Raw genomic sequence first — 23,914 nt, 5'->3', positions numbered from 1 at the left:
GTATCCCCATTATTTATTGGTTCAGCAAGCTATTTGTGATTAGGTATATCAAGCGTCGCCGTTAATTAATTCGCATAAAGGACATTAACCATAGAAATATATGCAAGTAACATTTCTGAAAATGACTTAAACCTATTTTAAAGAAGTCACAGCCCACAGTTACTATTTTGGTAGCATTCATCGTGTTGTCACTACACTATAACAGTGACGAAGGGGTATTATCACGATAGACATGCTGACAATGCCAAAAGGGTACTTTTGGCAGATGGTTGGGTCCATATCAAGGAATAATAAGGAAGCCATAAGATGTGAAAATAAGAAGTCTAAATTTAAATCTATGTTAAAAATACACTACCTCAATATTTTGTAGTAATTGCACTACTATAAAATTAAGTTAAGTACAAATGTAACTAGAGACTGATGACCCCACAGTCAAACTCATTATTGAGTTTTGCGGGGCTATGATTATTGTATAAATACTCTGTATTTTATTAAATAAATAAATAATAATAATAATATATGATAAACACACCTGTTAAAGTTATATTATCAACTAATCCGCAAATAACTCCGGTTTAAACATACAGTTAATCCATTTGAGTGACTACTTTTTACCGAAACGGTATAGATATTGTTAAATAATATGCATAAACAAAAGCTCCCCTATTATAATCTGAGTCGTGACTGAAATAGTTTAGCTTTTGGCAATATGCGCATTGCGCATGCGACTGTGAGAGACATGCCAGAATTTCTGTTCGGGTTCACCGAACTACGCGCTTGCACTGACACGGCTCTTCAACTTGAGTGAAGGGAATCAAGACTGTTTTCAATAGTTTTTATTGTTTTAGTTAGGTACCCATACTGTTTCGATAGTTTCGCAATGAGTAGGTAAAGGATTTACTACGCTACTTTACTATGTAATAAAATAAGGAAAACAAACCAAGATTAACTTACATTAAAGGAAAGTAGATGATCACTTCTCCATTCAAACGTACTTGTAGTCGTCATTTTCCTCCCTGAATATTGAGATGAGACTATGGAAAAAACCGGCCAAGTGCGAGTCGGACTCGCGTTCCAAGGGTTCCGTACATTACACAATTTTTAACAAGATATTTATTTACAAATAACTATTAGGTACTCAATTTGATGTATTTTAAACACAGCTACTCGCTGGTTTGATTAATCGATTTTTTAATTATTATAAGAATTAGGAGTGACAAACGAATTTAATACAACATTTTAAAAGTTCCTAACTCTTATAATAATAAAAAAACCTAAACCGAGCGGGCATAAATTTAATGTAGTCGACAAGTCGACATACTATATCTACATTAAATAGTGTCCAAATATTTTCAAAAATGTGAATATTCAGAGAGGACGTTTGTACAGATACAGATGTAGTGCATAATTATTTTCCATCGTATTTTCACGGAAACTTACGAACGTGTCTTGCAATTTCAGTCAGTCTCGGTACAAAAAGTACTGACATTGACTGAACTAGCATGACAAATAGCGAGAAAAACCGATGGAAAAAAACTTTGCCCTACATCTGTATGGAAAGTCTGTTTCGGGGAGGTCTTCCACTTTAGTTTTAATCTCGTAGGACGTATATGCAATACTATACATTGTAGTTAAGTAGTAGTTAATTAGGTCTTACTGTAAGTGATTATACCTACACTTAAGTAGGTCTTACTTAAGTGTAGGTATAATAACTTATGTAATAATAATAATACCTCAACAGTTTACCGATTGTTTTTTTAAAGACAAAGTTGAGACGCATAGTAGGTACCTACCTATATTATAATTTGCAAACGATTTGGTGGCCAGGTCCAACCGGTTTGGCGCATACCGGCCGTTCGCCGTCGAGATTGAAAGTTTATCGTGACATTTCGGATCTTACACAAGTAGCAACTATTACAACACTAACTTAGGTTGTTTAGATGGAGAATTAGCTGGTGTACGAGGGCAAGTCGAGGCAGATAAAAATAACTAACAGACAGATAGGACGACCAATCCAATTCAAAATTTTTAGTACTAATAACTTTTTGTTTAAGAAGTTTGAACTTGCTTTTTACTATAGGTAGAATCTTTTGCACTTTAGATCTCAAGACCCAATGGAATGTAGTTATAATAAAAACCGACTACGTGCCAGTTGGACTCGCAACCAAAGGATTCCGAAGTTCCGACCCACCACACTAAGTATTTCTGGGTGAATTGCAAAAAAAAACTACATAATTCAGCGTAGTTAAGCTTTAAGCTGTAGACGCCTCCCATGATACATGCAACTGGAAAATGTAAACAATAGAATACGAAAACTTAATTGGATTTTCAAGATGTTTTAAGAAGTGAAGAGAGGGCAACGCTGCCTGCTCAAGGTGATGTACTCAAAACCATACAGGTTTCCTACAAAAGAACTATATAAAATCAGTGACCAATTAACCATCAGGAAGCTGTATGTTTTGAGTACAACACCCAGGCTACACAAAACCCTAGACTTTAACCCTACCTACAATTAAACCCGTCGACGTAAAAACAATGTTACCCCCCTATAAATCATGTTTGCCAAAAGGCAATATAAAGCGCAATCGGCATACACGTACAACAATATAAATAAGTTAATCAATATCTATCCATTACTGTTGTATAAGTGTAAGATAGAAACTCACTAAATGGCTCTAACAACTAAGTTATGATGATACAGAGTCATTATTGTACTGCGTAAATTATGGCCCAGTTAAATTAAGGGTTTCACCTCGGAATGAGAGATAATAAGCTGGAAACTCTTATATACCTTCGTTATGACGTATTAAAGGTTCTGCTAAAAATCGACGCATAGATCGTGTGCGCGTCACAAGTTATTCAAGGTCAAATGTCATACAAATCGGTTTTTCGCGGATATCAAAATTGCTATAGCTCCGATGTTATTTACATGTAGAAAAGAGTTTTAGAGCATAAAATTTGCGACAATTAGGTACCAAAAATGTTTTCATGCGATTAAGCCGTTTTCAAGATATACGGCATAGAAGGCGCAGCGGCCAGCCAAACGCACTATGACGCAAGGTTAGCTGGTAATCTCTGTGAATACTACATTCTATAAAGTTTTTAAATCGTTAAAATGACACTTGTGGGTCATACATAGATTTTAAACCAAAAGTTGCACCTCCTGTGGACATTAGTTAACAGCTTGTGTGCATATATGTAATGATTTTATGACATAGTTTAATATAAAAAGGGTACCCACCCCTTTACACAGGTTTAATCAGGAAATTAAGCTTTATAGCCTATAACTAGGTATTTCTACAGGAAAGTATTTTAAGTAATAACAATACAAAAAAATGTTTACACAAGCTTTTATTTAACTCCCGATCTTCGTATCTAACTATGAAACTTGGCTAGAAAATTTGCCCACCATTTCTGGGCTACTTAATGGTTTCAGATTCAGCTAAAATTTGGCATACATTATTAAAGACCAATGACAATATAATAACATCGAGCTGATCTGTTGATGGGAACCTTAGATGGCCATAGGAAGTAATAGGAACTCAGTGTACGATCGATTTCAATTTATTTATTTAATCGTATGGCATGCATAAAGAAGGACAATCAGAGTATAGCTTTGAGGTCGCTAAGCCAGGTAACCAACTCGGGCGTGACTGAGTCCAAATCTTCAGCTGGTCCAGGATACGTGTGAAGGGGACAGCGTTGGAATATGTGATCAGTGGTCTGCTCTTCCTGACCGCACTCGCAGAATGGAGTCTTTCCAACCCCATTTGAGTGTTAGCGAGTTACATCGGCCAAGCCCGGTTCTCATTAGGCGACACCAAAGTTTGCGAGGGAGGTCAAATCCTTTTGGTTTTTTTGTCGGGTCGGTTAAACGGGCGGTAAGCCCTGTTGTAGCAGAACAGGGTGGATTTCGGGATTTTAATGGCTGGGAAGGTGGATGGCAGAACTCGTCATGAACTGGCAGCGCGGGATTTTTAACAATCTTCTCGGTTTCCCTCTTTAGAGCCTGTATTCGTCGGAGATGAGGCGGAGCAATATGACTTAATGCCGGCAACCAGTGGACGGGCGTTGATCGAATGGTGCCAGAGATGTAGCGCATAGTCCCATTCAGCTTAACGTCTACTTTGTGAGCATGTGTGCTTTCAAGCCACACCGGTGCGCAGTATTCAGCCGCTAAGTAGACAAGCGCGATGCCTGAGGTGCGTAAGCAATCAGCAGAAGCTCCCCAACTGGTCCCGCAAAGTTTGTGTTCCTACACAAACTTTGCGGGACCGGGAAATTGTTCCTGGTCGCGATCTTCTGTGAGACTTTTGATAGGTGAGTCTTATATGTTAGGGATCTATCCATCCTCGTGCCTTCTGGCAATACGTGGACTGCCTAAAATCTAAAGGTGGGTTCGAGTCCCGTGTTACCTACGATGGGAAGGACTACGAGGGTAGGGAGATAGCTCAGGCGTTCGCAGATTTCTTTTCTTCAGTATTTTTGCCAGATAACCCTCTCCTAGACGTTAAAAAGACCATTTCCGAAGACCTCAGTAGTAATGCTAACTATATTCATATCAGTCATATAACATCGCTCGACATAAAAACTGGTATAGACCGACTAAAACCTCGTAGCTCCCCGGGTCCTGACAATATTCCGGTATTCATTTTGAAAGGTTGCAAAGAGTGGCTCATGGCCCCCCTTCTTCATATATTCAACCTAGTCCTGGATACTGGCGTGTACCCTTACCAATGGAAGGTTACCCGAGTGAGATCTATTCCTAAATGTACTAGCACGGGTAAAGTTGAAGATTATCGGCCGATAGCCATACTTTCCTCGGTAGCTAATTTATTTGAGTAAATTGTAGATAGAATGGTAGCACCACAATCAAAGCCGTTACTTTGCGATGCGCAGCATGGCTTTAGGTCCCGTCGTTCAGTGGAGACAAACCTTTTAACCCTGGTTGACTCTACTTCTGATCATTTGGATAACGGTATACAGGTTGACGTGCTGTACTTCGACTTCAAAAAAGCGTTTGATCGCGTAGATAACGATGTACTTTCGAGTAAGCTGTGCAGCATAGGTTTTTCGCCAAAACTGCTCAAGTTCTTTGCCAGTTATCTACGCGACAGGCAGCAATATGTGCAGCATGGATGCTTTGTTTCGAAATCTTACCATACTCGCTCTGGAGTCAGCCAGGGCTCGATTCTCGGCCCGTTGCTCTTTGGAGTTATGGTGAACGCCCTGGCTTCGGTTCCTAAGTACGCCAGATGCTTACTTTATGCCGATGATCTGAAACTGATTTATGGCATACAGGATATATCGGATTGTGTGTCACTGCAAGATGACATTGACCAAGTACATCAGTGGAGTTTCGATAACGGACTTCTATTTAATGCTGCAAAATGTGCACTTATGACATTTAGTAGGGCCCGCAATCCGCTATATAATAAATATATTCTAGATTCCGAAGCAATAGCTAGAGTCAATACTATTCGGGATTTAGGAGGTATTCTGGATGCGAACCTTAACTTCCATGAGCATATGTATACGCTGGCTCGTACCTGTTACAAGAGACTAGGGTTCGTTACTCGGATGACTAGGGATTTCATAGATGCCAGGTCAATAAAACTCCTTTACACCGCTCTTGTAAGAACCACTATGAAACAACCTATATCCTGCTGCTAGAGCGAGTGCAAAAGGCGTTTCTACGCTCCCTCTACAAAAAAAATGTACGGATATTACCCATTTTTATACCCTACAAATTTTTTGCAGGGTACATTAGGTTTAAACTCACTGAGGTGAGGCGAAATTACAGACTGTGTACTTTAGCCAGTAGAATTTTACGTGGGGATTCTGACAGCCCCGAACTAGTAGCTCAGTTGCTGCGTCTATAGGTATATGTTCCCTCACCGACTAGATTTCTGTTACGACCGCGTTGTCGCCATTTGTTAGCGCTGCCACTGCCACCAGTACGAACTGTGTCCCGCCGTAAATCACCGCTTGTTCAAGCCTTGCACCTGCTAAACTCGCTCCTCGAATCAACACCAAACTGTGATGTATTTGCGAGTGGATGGTTGGACGTGTGTTATGAATGCTTGAGGTTCTGCGAGACGAGGAATGAACGGCCTTCTTCTGTTATATGTTAATTTTGATTTGTGTACTATGTGTATGAAATGTCTATTGGTGTCACAGTGCTTTGGATCACTGTTATGCTGTGAAATGTAATGAATAAATAATAATAATAATAGGCCCGCAGGGCAGCTTGTGGCGAGCTGTTGGGGAATGACGACCCCACGGACCCGAGTGCTCCAGAGAGTCGGTCAGGGTCTCCGTCTCCGGCGTGTCTTCGTCGGTCGGAGTGGACCCTAAAGGGACCCGCAGGACTCTCAGCTCTGGCTTGCCTTCATTGGCCGTCCAGAGAGGAGTCGCTAGAGCTATATGCTCCAGGGGTGGAAGTGACAGATGCATAAGACGCGAGTTGCACACACCTCTCGACACCCCTGAGCCGCTCACACCGGTGTTGCTCCTGGTCGTCTTCACGACGGCAGTTTCAGGGGCCCATCTAGTCAGCGGCAAGTCACCACCTGCCTCGATAACGTGTTTTAACATTGTTATGGCAGGTGTCCGGAGTTCTTTACAATAGCCCAGTCTCATCGTCCACCCAAACTTCAATCCATAGACCGGTATACTGTTCACTTTTTCTGCAATAGTCCCAATGCCTGCTGCGACCGGTTCATGGGTGTCTATTGTTGCGCCTGTGAACGGGTTCCAGCAGGCGTTCCACATGACCTTAAAGCTCTCCAAGGGGCCTCTACGTGTTGAATCTATATCTCCACGCAAGCCTAACAAAAGACCGGGATTTATAGGCCCGTGATATCCAAGGAGATACAAATAATAATAATAATAATAAGCCCGCAGGGCAGCTTGTGGCGAGCTGTTGGGGAGTGACGACCCCACGGACCCGAGTGCTCCAGAGAGTCGGTCAGGGTCTCCGTCTCCGGCGAGTCTTCGTCGGTCGGAGTGGACCCCAAGGGGACCCGCAGGATTCTCAGCTCTGGCTTGCCTTCATTGGCCGTCCAGAGGGGAGTCGTAAGAGCTATATGCTCCAGGGGTGGAAGTGAAAGATGCATAGGACGCGAGTTGGCACAGTGGCTGGTAACAGCCACTGGGTAGAAAGCGGCGCACACCTCTCGACACCCCTGAGCCGCTCACACCGGTGTTGCTCCTGGTCGTCTTTACGACGGCAGTTTCAGGGGCCCATCTAGTCAGCGGCGAGTCACCGCCTGCCTCGATAACGTGTACAGACATTGTTATGGCAGGTGTCCGGACCTCTCAGCAATAGCCCAATCTTTTGACCAGCCAAACCTCAATCCATAAACCGGTATACTGTTCACTTTTTCTACAATATTCCCAATGCCTGCTGCGACCGGTTCATGGGTGTCTATTGTTGCACCTGTGAACGGGTTCCAGCAGGCATTCTACATGACATTAAAGCTCTCCAAGGGGCCTCTACGTGTTGGATCTATATCCCCACGCAAGCCTATCAAAAGACCGGGATTTATAGGCCCGTGAAATCCAGAAGGAGATACAAATAATAATAATAAATAATAGTGACTCCCAGATATTTCCGGCAGGGATTGTACTTTAGAGCTTCACCATTCATGTAGACTGCTGGTTGGTAGTCGGCTAGCTGATTGTTAAGGCGGTTCCCTGAGCCAGAAGGCGAAAAATCTCCTTATATGATCATGTTTTTCTAAGAGACGTTGATATTCGTAGACGAGGAAAAAATATATGTAGTTCTTGACTATATTATGTTTAACAACATAGCTTCCGATACACGAATTATGACACTTCGCTCGATACAATTAATTCCCAAAGTAACCTCTAACTTGGACTTTTAATCCTACTTTACTCGGTTATTTATTATGTGATACTATAAACAAAAAAAAGAATAAAAAAACAATCTTTACATAAATAGTAATTTCATAGCTTTAGAATTTCGATATTGTAAGGTAACGTTTTTAAAATAAATAAAAACCGACAAAATTCGATCAAAATTGACACTTGGCGCATATGTTCTTTCCCGTTCTTTCTTGCGAAATGTGACAAAGACAGCGGCAAACCGATGGAACAGCCTTAAGATGAAAGCAAGACACCTCAGTCTTGCTCGTACTTGGCACAAGTCTCCACGCGCTGAAATAGGCGGCCACAGCTTTGAGATCTGATGTGAGAATTTTGCCTCCAGATTCAAAGTCCTTACTCTGAGTTAAGAGCGCAATATCTTCGGCATACATCGATTTCAATAATTACCTGTAAGTACGCCGTACGTATACTTACCTGGACACAAGCGGTTACTTATTTTCTACAGGACAGACAACTTTTAAAAGCTGTATATGATCAATAAAGGATGATTAAATAACTTTATAGAAGGTTTTATTCGCCGATAGTCACGATTGACCTTGCCTCATAGTACGTATGTCTGATCCTGATCACTACGCTTTCTGTGCCCTATATACCTGTAAGTACGCCGTACGTATACTTACCTGGACACAAGCGGTTACTTATTTTCTACAGGACAGACAACTTTTAAAAGCTGTATATGATCAATAAAGGATGATTAAATAACTTTATAGAAGGTTTTATTCGCCGATAGTCACGATTGACCTTGCCTCATAGTACGTATGTCTGATCCTGATCACTACGCTTTCTGTGCCCTATATAGTCATACTTGTTATGAACAATATGCAGCACTTCATGATAAAAGCAAGCCGCTTTGCAGTGATAGTAGGGACCAAACTGAGCGATTTGACCCGCAACAGCGGCAGTTTCACCCCTTAGGAACAGATGGCGCCACTTCTTTAAAAAATATTTCAAAAAATTCTACAAGCTAAACCAATGAACCGATTTAAATGTTTAATATCTCAAATGAAAGCTCATTATATACATTACTTTTAAAAAAATACTCAAAAAATATATACTGAATAATTTCGACAAAAACGGCATCTTAAATTTTTATTTTTTACTCGATTGATAGTTTTTACTTGATTTCTCAAAAAAAATGTATGGAACATGAATAGTTTAATGCATGTATATATTACTGAATAAATAACAAGTATTATAAAAAAAAACCCGACACTGATACCTCTCATACTTCACGAAATATGAAAGTTTGAATGTGAGTGTAAATTTCTTCAAAATATATTTCTAAAAATTCTACAAGCTAAACTATTTTACCGATTTCAATGTTTAATATCTCAAATAAAAGCTCATTATATACATGACTTATAAAAGAATACACAAGAAACATATACTGAATACTTTTGACGAAAAACGGCATCTTAAGTTTTTTTTTCTTACTCGATTGATAGTTTTTACCTGATTTCTTAAAAAAAAAAATGGAACATGAATAGTTATATATATATATTACTGAGTATATAAAAAGTATTACAAAAAAAACCCGACACCGATACCTTTCATTCTTCACGAAATATTTAAGTTGAATTATGCACTCTTACAAATTTATTTAAAAGAAATCTTCAACCGCAGTAAGTGCACTGATTTTTATATGAAAAGAAATCAGCCAATTTATTTTAATAAATAAAAAATAAATAAATAAAACCTGTATAAAGTTTTTTCCAGGTGCTGAATTACAATAAAATATAACAAAAAAGAAATTATTTTTATTTAAAGTGACTACATTCGTAAACAAAAAACTTAAATGTCCTCTTCGGGTTCACCGATAGATGTAGAACTGAAAAATAAAAGTCGTTTTCAGGTACTCGTACCATTCCAATACTAAAAAATCACCGATCATACATGAACTGGTTGCTGTAGATTACTGATGAATTATTTTTGTGCCTGTAGATTACTGTTGAATTATTTTTGTGCCTAGCTGATTACCATTGGCTGTGGTGTTGCCATTTACGTACGTAGCTCGCTGTGCGCCGCTGTTCACGAACCGCCTGCGTTGGGGGCTGACTTTTTGCTTGTCCGAGTCCAGAACGTCTCTGTTTTAGGAATATATCGCTCGCCGTCTCTATCTGATTTTGAGGCATTTAACCGTTCCCTCGACTTTGCGTTAAGGAGCGTAAGTAACAGCTCCTCCATAATTGTTGCAGGAGACTTAAACATTGATTTGCTCTCTGAGGCTCGGAGCACTATAACAGGTGACTACCTTGCCCTGATGGCTTCCCATGGGCTGATACCAGCGATCACGGCCCCCACCAGGGGTAGGGCGTGCCTGGGCCACATTTTCATCAAAACCGAATGAATGAAGGTAAAGAATGAAAGGTGTCGGTGTCGGGTTTTCTTGTAATACTTTTTATATACTCAGTAATATATATATATATATATATATATATATATATATATATATATACATTTATTAAACTATTCATGTTCCATAAATTTTTTTTAAGAAATCAAGTAAAAACTATCAATCGAGTAAGAAAAAAAAACTTAAGATGCCGTTTTTTGCCAAAAGTATTCAGTATATGTTTTTTGAGATTTTTTTTATAAGTAATGTATATAATGAGCTTTTATTTGGGATATTAAACATTGAAATCGGTCAAATAGTTTAGCTTGTAGAATTCTTTGAAATATATTTTGAAGAAATTTACACTCACATTCAAACTTTCATATTTCGTGAAGTATGAGATGTATCGGTGTCGGGTTTTTTGTATAATACTTGTTATTTATTCAGTAATATATACACGCAATAAAATATTCATGTTCCATACATTTTTTTTGAGATATCAAGTAAAAACTATCAATCGAGTAAGAAAAAAAAAATTAAGATGCCGTTTTTTGTCAAAATTATTCAGTATATATTTTTTGAGATTTTTTTTTAAAGTAATGTATATAATGAGCTTTCATTTGAGATATTAAACATTTAAATCGGTTCATTGGTTTAGCTTGTAGAATTTTTTGAAATATTTTTTAAAGAAGTGGCGCCATCTCTGTTCCTAAGGGGTGAAACTTGCGCTGCTGCGGGTAAAATCACTCAGTTTGGTCCCTTCTATCACTGTGCAAAGCGGCTTGCTTTTATCATGAAGTGCAGCATCCTGGTAAAAAATGGCCATAACATGTATGACTAATATCTTGAAAACGTCTCATCTCATGAAAAAATATTAGGTACCTAACTTGTCATAAATTGTATGCTCTACAACTCTTTCCTACATGTAAATAATATCGGAGCTATAGAAATTTTGATATCCGCGAAAAACCGATTTGTCCTTGAATAACTTCTGACGCGCACACGATCTATGCGTCGATTTTTAATAGAACCTTTAATACGTCATAACGAAGGTGTATACGAGTTTCCAGCTTATTATCTCTCATTCCGAGGTTGACCCCCTTTTTAGGCTTAAAATGACTGGGGCATTAGCTTAGAACACTAATTAATAGCATAAATACCTAAACTAAAAGTTATTAAAAATAAAAAAGTTTAGGCACAGTTTGATAGCTTATGTTGTAATGATCAAAACATGATATAAAAATATATAATTCAGATGGAGAATTTTTGGGAATCTTTGGAAAGCGAAAGCTCCAGATTGCCAGAAGACGTAAACACGGGGTCAATTTATGAAAACTATACTTAACAAAAGTGTGTCCAGTGCAATCTTGCAACTTTGCCAGAAGGTCCAATAAATTTGAATGTATAAGTGGCGAGTTTTACAATAAACCAGTAAGTGTTTAAAGTCCAGTGACACCTCTCTAATACCCACAGCCTTCACACCAGTGTTGCCCTTAAACCATCTTATATGTCGCTTTTTGTACGGGCCCATTTTGTAAGACGAGTCACCGGGTGCCGGAAATAAAATTAGATTCCATTTTAATAGGCAGGTGTCCGGTGTTATTTATTTAATATAGGATATAAAAATAAATTAAAATATTATTTATATCCCATAAGAGGCCGGTGTCGATTTTAGTCGCAAAAATGTAAAATTGATAGATTTAGTCCGTGAAATTTTACACCTTTTGTTACCTAATTGAAATAACAAGTACTGGTTTCTATTAGCACGTCTTCTTATCTTACCTGTTATCAGATTATTTTTTTGAAAACAGACTCACTAAATTAGTAATGTTTGCTTTTCTGATGGACGTTTAGGTAAACGCGCGTAAAGCACTGATTTTGTCGCTCTTATTTGTAAATTTCGTAAAGTTTGGACTGCTAAACATGGTAATTTTGTATTACACATATCCTGTACTTGACGTTTATCAGACTACATTTTTATTATTATGACTTTGAAGTAGTGTAAATGAAAGTTAGATGAAATCAATTTTCTCCAGAAATTACTTCAAAACAAGTGACAATTTCTCTGAAAATCGACTTAATTTCAACGTAATTTTGATACTTAAACAATCTACAACATTTGCTGAAACTATTCTTATACATCAATTTGTATAATTTACCACCATGTTTTCTTGATCAATGTTTAAAAACTGCCCCTTCTCTTCATGCATTACCGGTGACGCACGCTTGCGACCTCATTATTAAAAGGCAAGATGAGAAGACGTGCTAATAGAAATCAATACTTGTTTTTTAGATATTACGTAACAAAACGTGTATAATTTCAACGACTAAATCTATCAATTTTACATTTTTGCTCCAAAATCGACTACGGCCTCTTAACCCAGTATTTAGTTCTTCGCTTTCACCTAATAGCCTAGTACATTTTAGATTCCATCAACTTTCAATAGTCATGACACGGGAAAAGGAAGAATCCGCTCGCTGTACCCCTTATATTTCATTCCATTAGTGTCAAAAGGGACCCTACGTGTTGGCTTCAGCTCCGCACACGCCTCCCAAATGACCGGAACACTTTTAATTTGTGATGGTTAAAGAATTTGATAATATTGCGTATTTCGTTTCCTTTCATGTTGCAGTTTTTTTTTGTCATATGATAATGGTCTTGCTCCTAAGGGTTCATCCATTAATTACGTCACACGAATTTCTAGGTTTTTTGACCCCTCCCCCCTCCTTGTCACACTTGGTCACATTTGGAAAACCCCTCCCCCCTGGTGTGACGTCACATTTTTTCACCGAAATCGGCAAATCAAATTAAGTATTATTAATATTTTATCAAAATATTTTTGACCAAAGAAATATTAGTAATTTTATAACCCAAAACTGATTAGGGAAGAAAATAAAACGAATAAAACCGATTATCGTTCAAAAAACTTGTTATTTAACTGTACAGCGAATAAAATAATTGAAATAAGTTAAAGTGACGTCACAAAGTTTGTGACTCCCCCTCCCCCTTGTCACAACATGTCACATTTTCTTGACCCCCCCACCCCCCTAAACGTGTACCCCTAAGGTAAATAGTTGTAAAGTAATCATTTAATAATAAAAAAATGAGAACAAAGTATTCTCATCAAGTCATCAACCATAGGAAACTTTATTCAATTTAATAATAAATAACATTAATAAGGTACTTCTTTCAGCTATCAATTTGTCCTTAATACCTCCCTCCTTATGGCTGTGGAAAATAATATTACTTGTATTAATGCAGGAGCCAATAAGATTGTAAGGTGCACATACTAGTTGTAAGTAAATATGTATTAGGATTGTAAGGTGCACATACTAATTGTAAGTAAATATGTATTAGGATTGTAAGGTACACATACTAATTGTAAGTAAATATGTATTAGGATTGTAAGGTGCACATACTAATTGTAAGTAAATATGTATTAGGATTGTAAGGTACACATACTAATTGTAAGTAAATATGTATTACTATTTTACCTCCCATCTTTTCCAAGAATGTAAAGAGCTGCTGCAGAGTTTCTTCAGGCATCACTATTTGAATCCCAGATTTCAAATGTTATATCTGAAAGTAATATAACAGAACTTATAAGTTTTAATTGAAAATTTACTAATTATTATATAATACATAGTAATTTGAATATTCACAGTGGGTACATATTTATTCCATAATATAATAGGCCACCAAACGAAGAAAAAATGGGGGAAATAATTCACATATAAGCGTATTTTGGCATAGTTGTAGGGAATGGTGTGTTAAGCTTAGAATAAATTTAAAAGTGGAAAAATTACTGCAAAATTACTGGATCTGTAGTATGAAAATTACTGGAGTATCTATCCAGAGGCCGTGAGTTCAAGTCTCACCCAAGGCAGTAATTTTTCCACTTTAAGCTTAATAGCATCGTTCCGCAGACGTTTCTGCTTTTTAAAAATCAATGGTGTTTTAAACAACATACTAAAAGTACCAGAGGTTGGGGGTGAAGCTAACGGGGGGCAGGGGGGTTTAAAGGTCCCTTTTTATAGTTTTTCGTAAATAACACGTAAACGGTAGCTTATAGCAAAAAATAGTCTTATACGTAATTATCTGTATAAAATTTCCTACAAAATACATATACAGGATGTCTCAAAAATAGCACGACAAACTGACACTGGAGGTAGGACACCCTAAAAGGATCATCCAAACCAGCTTAACATGACCTGAGTAAAAGTGGCACGGTTTTCGAATTATTATAACCGATTTAGGTTTTTATTGATGGTGTGATGTTGAGTGACGGTGCCAGTAGTCAATTGGAAAGCCGTCAAAGTTAATTTGAGAGTTATCATTCAAGAGGTATGTGGGCTGTTTTTTCATAAAAATTCTACTACTAGGGTGTCCTACCTCCAGTGCCAGTTTGACGTGATATTTTTGGGACAACCTGTATGTCTATTTTGTAGGAAATTTTATACAAATTATTTACGTAACAGACAATTTTTTGCTACGGGCCACCGTTTAAGTTATTATTGAAAAATGATAAAAAGGAACATTTAAACCCCCCCCCCCCCCCTACCCGTTAGCTTCACCCCCACCCTCTGGTACTTTTAGTATGTTGTTTAATGCACCATTCCCTACAAGTATGCCAAAATATGCTTATACACGAATTATTTCCCCCGATTGGCATTTTTTGGTTTTCGTTTGGTGAGCTATATCCACATGAACAATATTGCTACCAATTCATAAAATGCTTAATGCTACAGAGGTCTCAATAGACATACCAACAAATGGTAATCATCCATATATCTCCACTGACCCTCACTGAACATACTGTAACCCACTCACCATATCCCAGCTTGTTGTATCTGGCTCAGACTTCACTCCTGCGGCTGAAGCACAGCCACTTGTCACACACACCATGCCCATGGCATCCTGCTCTTCATTAAAAAATATAAGGAACCTTCCAGTCAGAAGTGAAACATTCATTCCTACGTATTCAATTCCCAAGGATAAAACATTCCCAGTATCATATTCCATATTGACTATCATACGTCCAACATTTCAAAATATTACCCAACATAAGAAAATCACTCCCTCTTTTCAAAATAAAAACATCCATCGCAGAATACATACTTATTTATTAATAGAATACCCTCAGCACTCCACATCACAAAATAACACACTGCTTTTATCAGCTTACATAATTAAAATACAATCAGTACATGAGGTATGCTTTTTCATGTGTTATTAAATCACTTTAAAATGTAAAATTTTATGAAAAATTATTTGAATAGAATGAATTGAATTTAAAAGTTAAGTAATTGTACACTTTGTTTCAGTTTGAATTTGGAATAGTAATTCATTAAATAACACTCTGATCTTAACCTAGTGATGACCATATAAACATATATGCGCCAACATGTACCACTGCAGGTGCAGGCAGTACTTGCTCACCTCATGTCTGGGGCTTGTTGTTGTTCCATGCACTGCTTGACGCAGGAGGGCCTGACCCGTTGTTGCCATTCCCTCCCCAGCCACCTTGCCCATTAGACCAGTTTCCTTGGCTCCAGCCACTCTTATTGGCATTCCAACCTTGGTTGCCACCTCCTTGGTTCCATGATGGGGGAGGACCACTCTGACCCCAATTTTGATTGCTATTCCAATTTTTCCCTGAATTGCTTTGAGATGAACCCCCTTGCCAATTAGGGCCCCCATTACCAGGTCCTCCGAGAAATCCTCCCCATCCTGCTTGATTTAATGCAGCTGCTACAAGACTTATAGGTAAATTGAAGTTGGCAGGTGGGCCTCCATTTGGATTGATGCCCAAGTTTTGCATATTTAGTGAGTCTATGTTACTACTTCCACCAGAATTATTGGATCCCCCGGAAGGGCCTGATCTGTTTCCATCCCAGTTATTAGGTCCATAACCATCATCCTTCCAATTTTGGTTAGATTTGGCTTTAATCTTTGGTGCAGCACTGGAAACAGACACTGAGGCTCCTTTAATAACATGGTCTTCACCACATAGGCTTTGAGCTACCTCTGGGTCCAAGAATGTGACAAATCCAAATGCTCGGAATGGTCTTGGAACAAAGACATCTGTTACCTCTCCAAATTTGGAAAAGTAATCTCGAAGATCATCAGCGGTCATATCCTCAGTACATCTTCCAACAAATACTTTACATGGCATTTGAGGAACCACTCCTTCTTTGGAGTTAGGGATTCGCACGTCTACCCAACGCCCTTCTATGTTGTGCCTTTGAGCCAAAGCTCTCATTTGAGATACATATGTTGCAAAGCGAATGAAGCCAAATCCCTTAAAGGTACCATTTTTATCCCTCTTAAGCTGAACCATAACCACTTCACCAAATTGTTCAAAGTATTGCCTTATGGACTCTTCTGTTGATTTCCATGGTAATCCAAGACAAATTAGATCAGAACAGGTAAGTTTTTTCTCAAGACGTTTTGTTTTCGCAGCAGAGTTCTCTGGAGAAACATCTTCCATCTTACGTTTGTTTTCTTTAGGGAAAACGCAAATATAAAGATGCTTACCCCAGCCGGCATCATTTGGAGGGTGAAGCTTGCCATCACTCAAACGAATTCCACGAACAGATTTACTTTCAGGATGACGGTACTTCAAGCCGCATGCTCCAGGAAACTGCGCTACTAGCGTTGACAGAAGTAAGGCGCCATCAAGTTCGCAAGGAATTTCTACAGCATTAGCGTCATCTTCGTCTTCACTGACTCTAATGTATTCAAAGAGGTCCTCATTATAGTTAGTTCTACTTTTCGAGTTCATTTTTAAATCTGAATATAACTGTATATACTTATTTTCTTCAATATTAGAGTATATTTACGGCTTTCAATGTAATCGATTTTATATTAATGTAATGTAATGGCCGACGGGCCGACGTCTCGCCTCGCCAGGCTTTTTTTTTTCTCGTTGGATTGAGGTTGCCAGTCGCCCGTATATCATCCAGTATACCAAACTACTACCAAAGAGAATATAACCTTGATATAACCACTACGTTTAGGCCCCATTGGCACGAGCGCTTTTTCAACGCGCGTTAAAAAGCCACAAATGGATACATGTGTTATTTATTCACACAATGGCGATGGCTCTTTTTATCAAGCGTTGTTGGATTATCGATTTTAAGTGTTGGTCGTTAAATCGAAATTAGCGTGCGGACTTGGTGCGGACGGATTAAAGCGCTTTTTCAATGCGCGTTGAAAAAGCGCCAGTGCCAATGAGGCCTTAGGAATATTATATCTAAAGGGCCCTCCACACTCATTCGCAAATCACGGCGCGAAGCCGCGAACGCGAGTGTGGAGTCGATTTCGCAGATCTGCGACGCTCGCTCCACACAGGAATAGCGAGTACTGGCGTCCCTAGTAGCAAAGTGACGTCATAATGACGTCATTTATACGTCATAATGACGTAACGGACGTCACAATGACATATAAATGCTACCTGGGGTCATAGCCATAGTATATACAAGTAGTTATAGACACGCCACCGAGCGACCGGGGGTAAGAGAAAGAATATTCAAATATAATTTTGGCAGCATAGTATTATTTCTCTTTCACACTTATAAATTTCGGTATTTCGCCATCGCCTCCTACCTATGATGCCACCCGGTCGGTGATAAGGACAAAGAATGGCACGATTTTCTCTTTCCTCTTATAGGAATCGCAATAAGACTATCTCTCTCTATCAAAGAGTTATGGATGGTATACATAGACCTAGCATTACATAGATGCGGCCTACCGCGTGCGCCCGTAAGGGATAGACATAGATGACGTCATAAACGTGGGGATACCATATTGGTAAATATTACCCCAATATTTGATATCACGTTGGGGCGATTACCCTGGAGGCAAAGTTTGTCGGTATTAAAATTGTTGAATAAAATGTCAATGGGCCGTTCTTTTTAGGCATATGAACAATGAAATACCTCCTATAATTCGCGCAGGTGGTACAAAACTAAACATGTTTAGTAAATAAAACCTAAAATAAAATGTATTATCAGTTTTAATTTTATGAAATCACAATCACATTATTCACATCAATTTAATGTACACCACATTTAATCTTCACAACATTTGTTTATTTTATTTTTTGGAATTAGTAATACGAAAAAACTTCGAGGTCAAAATTACCCATAAAATTATGATATTTTCATCTGGTATCCCTAACATGATTGTTATGCAGCTAAATTAAGAAGAATATTAAAAACGGCTGACCTCAGACTCGTCTGAGTAGCTGACATATTACCACAAACAACCTACGTAATTTGGGCGGATAATTTTACAAATAATGTTATGTTAATTTGCGTAAATAATTGTGATATTTTTATTGAAATCGTTTGATTCTACATTGCTTTGAGTGTAACGTAATTTTATGATGTTATTCTCACATATTGCGTTAAGAGGAAGGTGTAAAATACCGTACTTACGTGTGAAAGGTTATGTTCTCATATTTTTGCTCAGAGCGGCTATTACAGCCGATTACAGAACAATTCACCATTATTTTATCAATTCAAAACGCTAACCATCACTATGTTTTATAAGAGAAAGCACAATTTCATAGAAAACAACAATAATTAAACAAGCAACGAACAAGCATGACATGTCACGTACTTCTTTGCCACAATTTCGGTTGTGGTAGCGGTGGAAAAGTGAAACTATGACAAAGACAAAAAGTAATATATTGCTCTCTGTCACTATTACTGAAAGATACATAAGACTATCCCGTTCGGTCATTTCGCCCCACCCCTCATGACCAATCCATGTTCTCAGAATAATGACTAAAGCAAAGAAGCCGGGCAAAAATAAAAGCTTGGTAAAAGATATCGTATTCACAACACGTTATTACTTTTTGTCTATGAGTGAGTAAGACAACAATCCGCAAGTTCTTTCGTTTTTTTCAGTATTGTCATAAGATGAACTGAGGGAAATGTCAAATGGTCCTATGTGGTTCTATAATATAATCCAGCCAAATAAAATATAAGTTCGTTATTTCACAGGTAGGTGTCAACTGTAACAACTTGACATAGTCGTATTATTTTAGTTGAAATATTTCGGGATGTTTCAGCGGTCATCTTGGTTTATTTTAATTATATTCTTGCTATTCCTGAAAGATTGTTGGAAAACGTGTTGAGTTCTTATTTGTAATGGTTTGAAGTTCCCTTTGTGATAATGTCTTGTGTGATCGAGGGCTGGAAATCGCATACAGGAAGAAAAGAAAATACGCACGAACCGATAACCTTTAATCGGTGAGTTTTGTTCAATTTTGAAGAAATTAATTTATAGGACCTGACCATAAACATAGAAATCGACATATTGTTTATGTAATTATTACTTGCATTCAAGTCTATATAGATTTTTGCATAAATTTTCGAACTTTTCTGCTAAGTATGAAAGGTTATATTTTTGGCATAGTGATGTATCGACCTCAGATCAATAACCTATCGACATTTACAGCTTTCTTATAGTTTGGCCCAGGACTGTCTCATTTTAATTGATGAGTACAGTCAAGGGCATAAATATATATACATTCCCAAAGTCTCAAAAATATGTGTACGCTCAGACAATAAAATCGTGTTCACATATTTTTAAGCCATTTGTCTGGATCGATATTTTTGCCTTCGACTGTACCTATAGTTTTCTTTGTTCTTACTTACTGACAGATTGTGTTTGCCAGACTATAGTTTAATACTAAAAACCGGTCAAGTGCGCGTCGGACGCGCGCACCAAGGGGACCGTACTTTTTAGTATTTGTTGTTATAGCGGCAACAGAAATACATCATCTGTGAAAATTTCAACTGTCTAGCTATCACGTTTCATGAGATACAGCCTGGTGACAGACAGACGGACAGCGAAGTATTAGTAATAGGGTCCCGTCTTTACCCTTTGGGTACGGAACCCTAATAAAAAAGACATTAATGATCATTGATGAATGTTCCTTTTATTAATATTGTTGGTCACAAAACTGAACTTTTTATTTCAGATTTCCAAAGGACGAGGAATAGGGGATATTACTGCAATGTTCTGCCACCAGAGTGCAGCACTAGCTTTTTTAGTGCACCGTATCGTAACTTATTCATACTGTACCTTTAACAGGTTTTTGACAAGTTTTCAGGGGACCTACCGGAAAACTCGAATCCGAAATTTCGTTATCTAGCTGCCTCTTTATCGCTCGAATACGCAAGAGTGACAGAGATGTTAGATAACGAAAGTTCGATTTTCTTGTTTCGCGATAGACCCTCAGATTGTGATAGTGGCGCCACCTACGCCGAGTTTCGCGTAATATTCCCTATTATTAAATTTAAAAAAAAATATTACATGAACGTTTTTTTTTCATATCCTATTTGGTACAGTCAGCTGCAGAGAAAAGGTACCCCACGTCCATACTAATTTACAGAACTTTGTATGCAGGGGGGGGTGACTTTTCTCTGCAGCTGACTGTACATGACTAGAAACTATACTTAGTCTTTTAGCATTAGAAAAAACGCTAAACCATTTCCACGTGTCTTTTTATTGACAAGTTTTTTTATAAATATAGCAATATTTTACTTATGAAAGCAAAAGTATGTAAATGATCGTATATTATATTTGTTGTGACTTATTTTCAAAGTGTTTTTCGATAAAACGACACGTTAAGATCGCTCGCCTTCTTTCTAATGATAAAAAAACGAGAGGTATAGTTAGACGGTTTTGAGTGGTAGACTGCAAATGAGATAAAAGCTATATTAGGTACATGCATTAATCCTCATATCAGGCGGCTCTTTGATTCCAAGGATTGCATAATTTTTATACTTTTTAATGATTTTTAGAATATGAAAATTATAAAAAGTATAAAAGTTATGCAATCCTTGTATTCCACGCATTTCATTTCATTTCAACGAGCCGCCTGCTACAGATTTCTTGAAATTGCCACGTTTTTTCAGGTTCAACTTTCATTAGCCAGACTATTATCAATTTGCCAATTTCGTGATTATTCTTTTACACGGCACATAAACTTATGCATAATTTATCGATATAATAATAATAATAATAATAATAATAAAATTCTTTATTTCGGACAAATGCATCCATAGAGTGTTAGTACTACAAGCAGAATCTTAATCTAGTGTTAGTATTTAATACAATAGGTACCTACTTATATTATGAATTGAACAACACTTTTAATTTGCTCGGTCCAGTGCTTGAGGATCGGACAATCAAACCTATCGGCAATTTCTCTTAGAATGCTGTTGGGACTACATCTCACACGACTTAGTAATGAGACTATATTTTTACGTAATATAGTCTCAAAACTATCCGTGCGAGCTGCCACAAACATGCCCGATGCAGAGCACCTGCTGGGCAGTCCCATCAGCATTCTAAAAGAATTGTTGTACTGTACGCGCAAGGCGTTGTATGCTCGTTTCGTGTACCGGACCCACAGGCTGCTCGTGTACAAGGATTGACAGTATGATTTAAACAGTGTGATTTTTACATCATGTGAGCAACGAGCAAACCTGCGGGTAATCATATTACTCCGAACCGCCAACGCCCTGCGCTCCCTTTCTAAGTCTAGATCATCCCTTAGGTCGCTCGTGAGAACGTGTCCCAGGTATTTAACCTTGTCCACAACTTGCAATGGGCTAGAGTTCAACAAAATAGGTGGTACATAGTATGGCTTGATTTTACCCGCCTTAAATATCATCACCTCACTCTTTTTGGTGTTGTACTCTAGTCCATGGGTCAAGGCGTAGGCTTCGCAGTGGGCAAGCAGCTGCTCCAGTGCACTGACAGACGGGCTCAGTAGCACCATGTCATCGGCATAACTTAGGCTGTTGACACAAGTGCCACCAACATAGCACCCAGCATGCATGCCACTCAGCCCGACTATCAGCTCGTTGATGTATAGGTTGAAGAGCTTCGGTGAGGTGATACCGCCCTGTCTTACCCCACATTCAAGCCTATACTCACTGGATAAACTGCTCGCCCACCTGACCTGGTTTATCTGATTGCTGTACCAGTGCCTAAACAGTCCCACACACTCCCTCGGTATACCTGTCTCACTTAGTTTTTGCCAAAGCAGATCATAATTGACTCGATCAAATGCCTTGGACAAATCGAGGAAACAGGCGTATACGGGGGTTTTCCTATCTGTATAATACCTGACCGTGTGCTTAAGACATAGAACTGCACTATCCGTGGACAGCCCCGCCCTAAAACCGAATTGGCCGTCATGTATATTTAGGTAGTTGTCTAGCATATTGTCAAGCACACGGTCAAGTATCTTAGCTGTAGTGGTGGCGAGCGAGATAGGCCGATAGTTGCCCTTATCAGATAGGTCACCCGTTTTATTTTTAACCACTGGTACAACAATTGTCCTCATGAGCTCCGCTGGAAGGTACGAGTGACCAATACATAAATTTAGGAACAACGAAAGTACTCGAGGTAGGTGCACTCCTGCATATTTAAAGTGCTCTATGCTAAGGCCATCGTGGCCAGGCGACTTACCCCTTTGCATATTACTGATAACCATTTTAATTTGTTTGGAGGTGAAATAGGTAGAACGCCTGCCCCCGATGGCCCTCTCATTTGCTTTTAGCTGGGAGACAGATTTTACATCTAGCAGCGATTTGACATTGAAATGCTCTCTAAATATGTTAGCAATCTCCCCACAGTCCGACTTACCCTCCACACTGACCGGCAAGCCCGGCCTCACATTCATTTTCTTAGTCCCATTCCAAAATTCTTTGAACTTTTTATTTTGGTGGGAGGTAGCTAGCTTGTCCATTAGGATCTGCTCCTGCCTGCTCTGACACCACTTAAGTTTAGACTTGAACACTTTCTTGGTATGATTCATCAGATCATAAACCCTACCCCGACGTGGTTTACCAGCTAACTCCCACAACTTGAATTGAAGCCGGGCCTCCTTGTGAGCTACTGCAACATATTTGTTCCATCCTGCTAGACAGCGACCCCTGGCTCGCTTACCACATTTAGCTGTCACCTTCGCAGCGTTAGATAAGGTGTTAATGACCTTGATGTACAAGTCATCGATAACTTTACAGTGATTACGGTTATCACACATGCCTCCACAACAGTCCCTAAGCGAGTCAGGAAAGTCAATGCCCTTCAATTCACTATTACAGATCCTGCTATATTCATCAATTTGATCTATTTGCCTTTCACCCCATATTACACCACTATTTACATAATTACCACAAATATTAATTACAGGTTCCAATATATTAATATTACATTCAATAAGCATAGGGAAATGATCGGACCAGAACACATCGTACATAACCGTAACGTTGCGTATAGTATTCCATGCACATTTCGTTACGATGCAATGGTCCAACCATCTCCTACACCCATGTATATCACTAACATATGTATACGTATCAGAGCTCACTCCCAATTTATCGATGTCCGCACATATCCATTGTTGCTCAGAGCAGAACTCCATCATCTCACTATAGAAAGGCTCATTAACATGAGCGTTAAAGTCCCCTAGTATAAACACCGCTTGCACGTCATTATTATCTGCAATAGTCGAGGAAAGCGCACCTAAACACTCTGTGTACAACGGCATATTATCATAGGAGTCTGTCGGCATGTAGATACATCCCACCAAAAAAGATACGTCACCTGTTAAGACTTTCACGAATGTTATTCTGTCA

At 38.6% G+C, this 23,914-nt stretch overlaps 1 protein-coding gene and 1 long non-coding RNA gene across 2 annotated transcripts; both read right to left on the bottom strand.

Moving 5' to 3' along the window:
* Positions 1-13,374: 13,374 nt before the first annotated feature.
* On the bottom strand, positions 13,375-13,896 carry LOC134754035 (uncharacterized). Its single transcript, XR_010128864.1, has 2 exons — positions 13,739-13,896; positions 13,375-13,472 (listed from the first exon to the last, which is right to left on the bottom strand). It is a non-coding gene; the product is annotated as an uncharacterized LOC134754035 (long non-coding RNA).
* Positions 13,897-15,347: 1,451 nt separating this feature from the next.
* On the bottom strand, positions 15,348-17,150 carry LOC134755028 (TAR DNA-binding protein 43-like). The gene has a single exon (XM_063691507.1). The coding sequence runs from the start codon at positions 17,026-17,028 to the stop codon at positions 15,685-15,687; it is 1,344 nt and encodes a 447-aa protein (XP_063547577.1). The 5' UTR covers positions 17,029-17,150; the 3' UTR covers positions 15,348-15,684.
* Positions 17,151-23,914: the final 6,764 nt, after the last annotated feature.

Source organism: Cydia strobilella, chromosome Z (assembly GCF_947568885.1).
Source record: "Cydia strobilella chromosome Z, ilCydStro3.1, whole genome shotgun sequence".
In the NCBI taxonomy this organism is placed as follows: domain Eukaryota; kingdom Metazoa; phylum Arthropoda; class Insecta; order Lepidoptera; family Tortricidae; genus Cydia; species Cydia strobilella.
The sequence above is the reverse complement of the archived record's forward strand: the minus strand, read 5'-3'. Positions and strand labels throughout refer to the sequence as shown.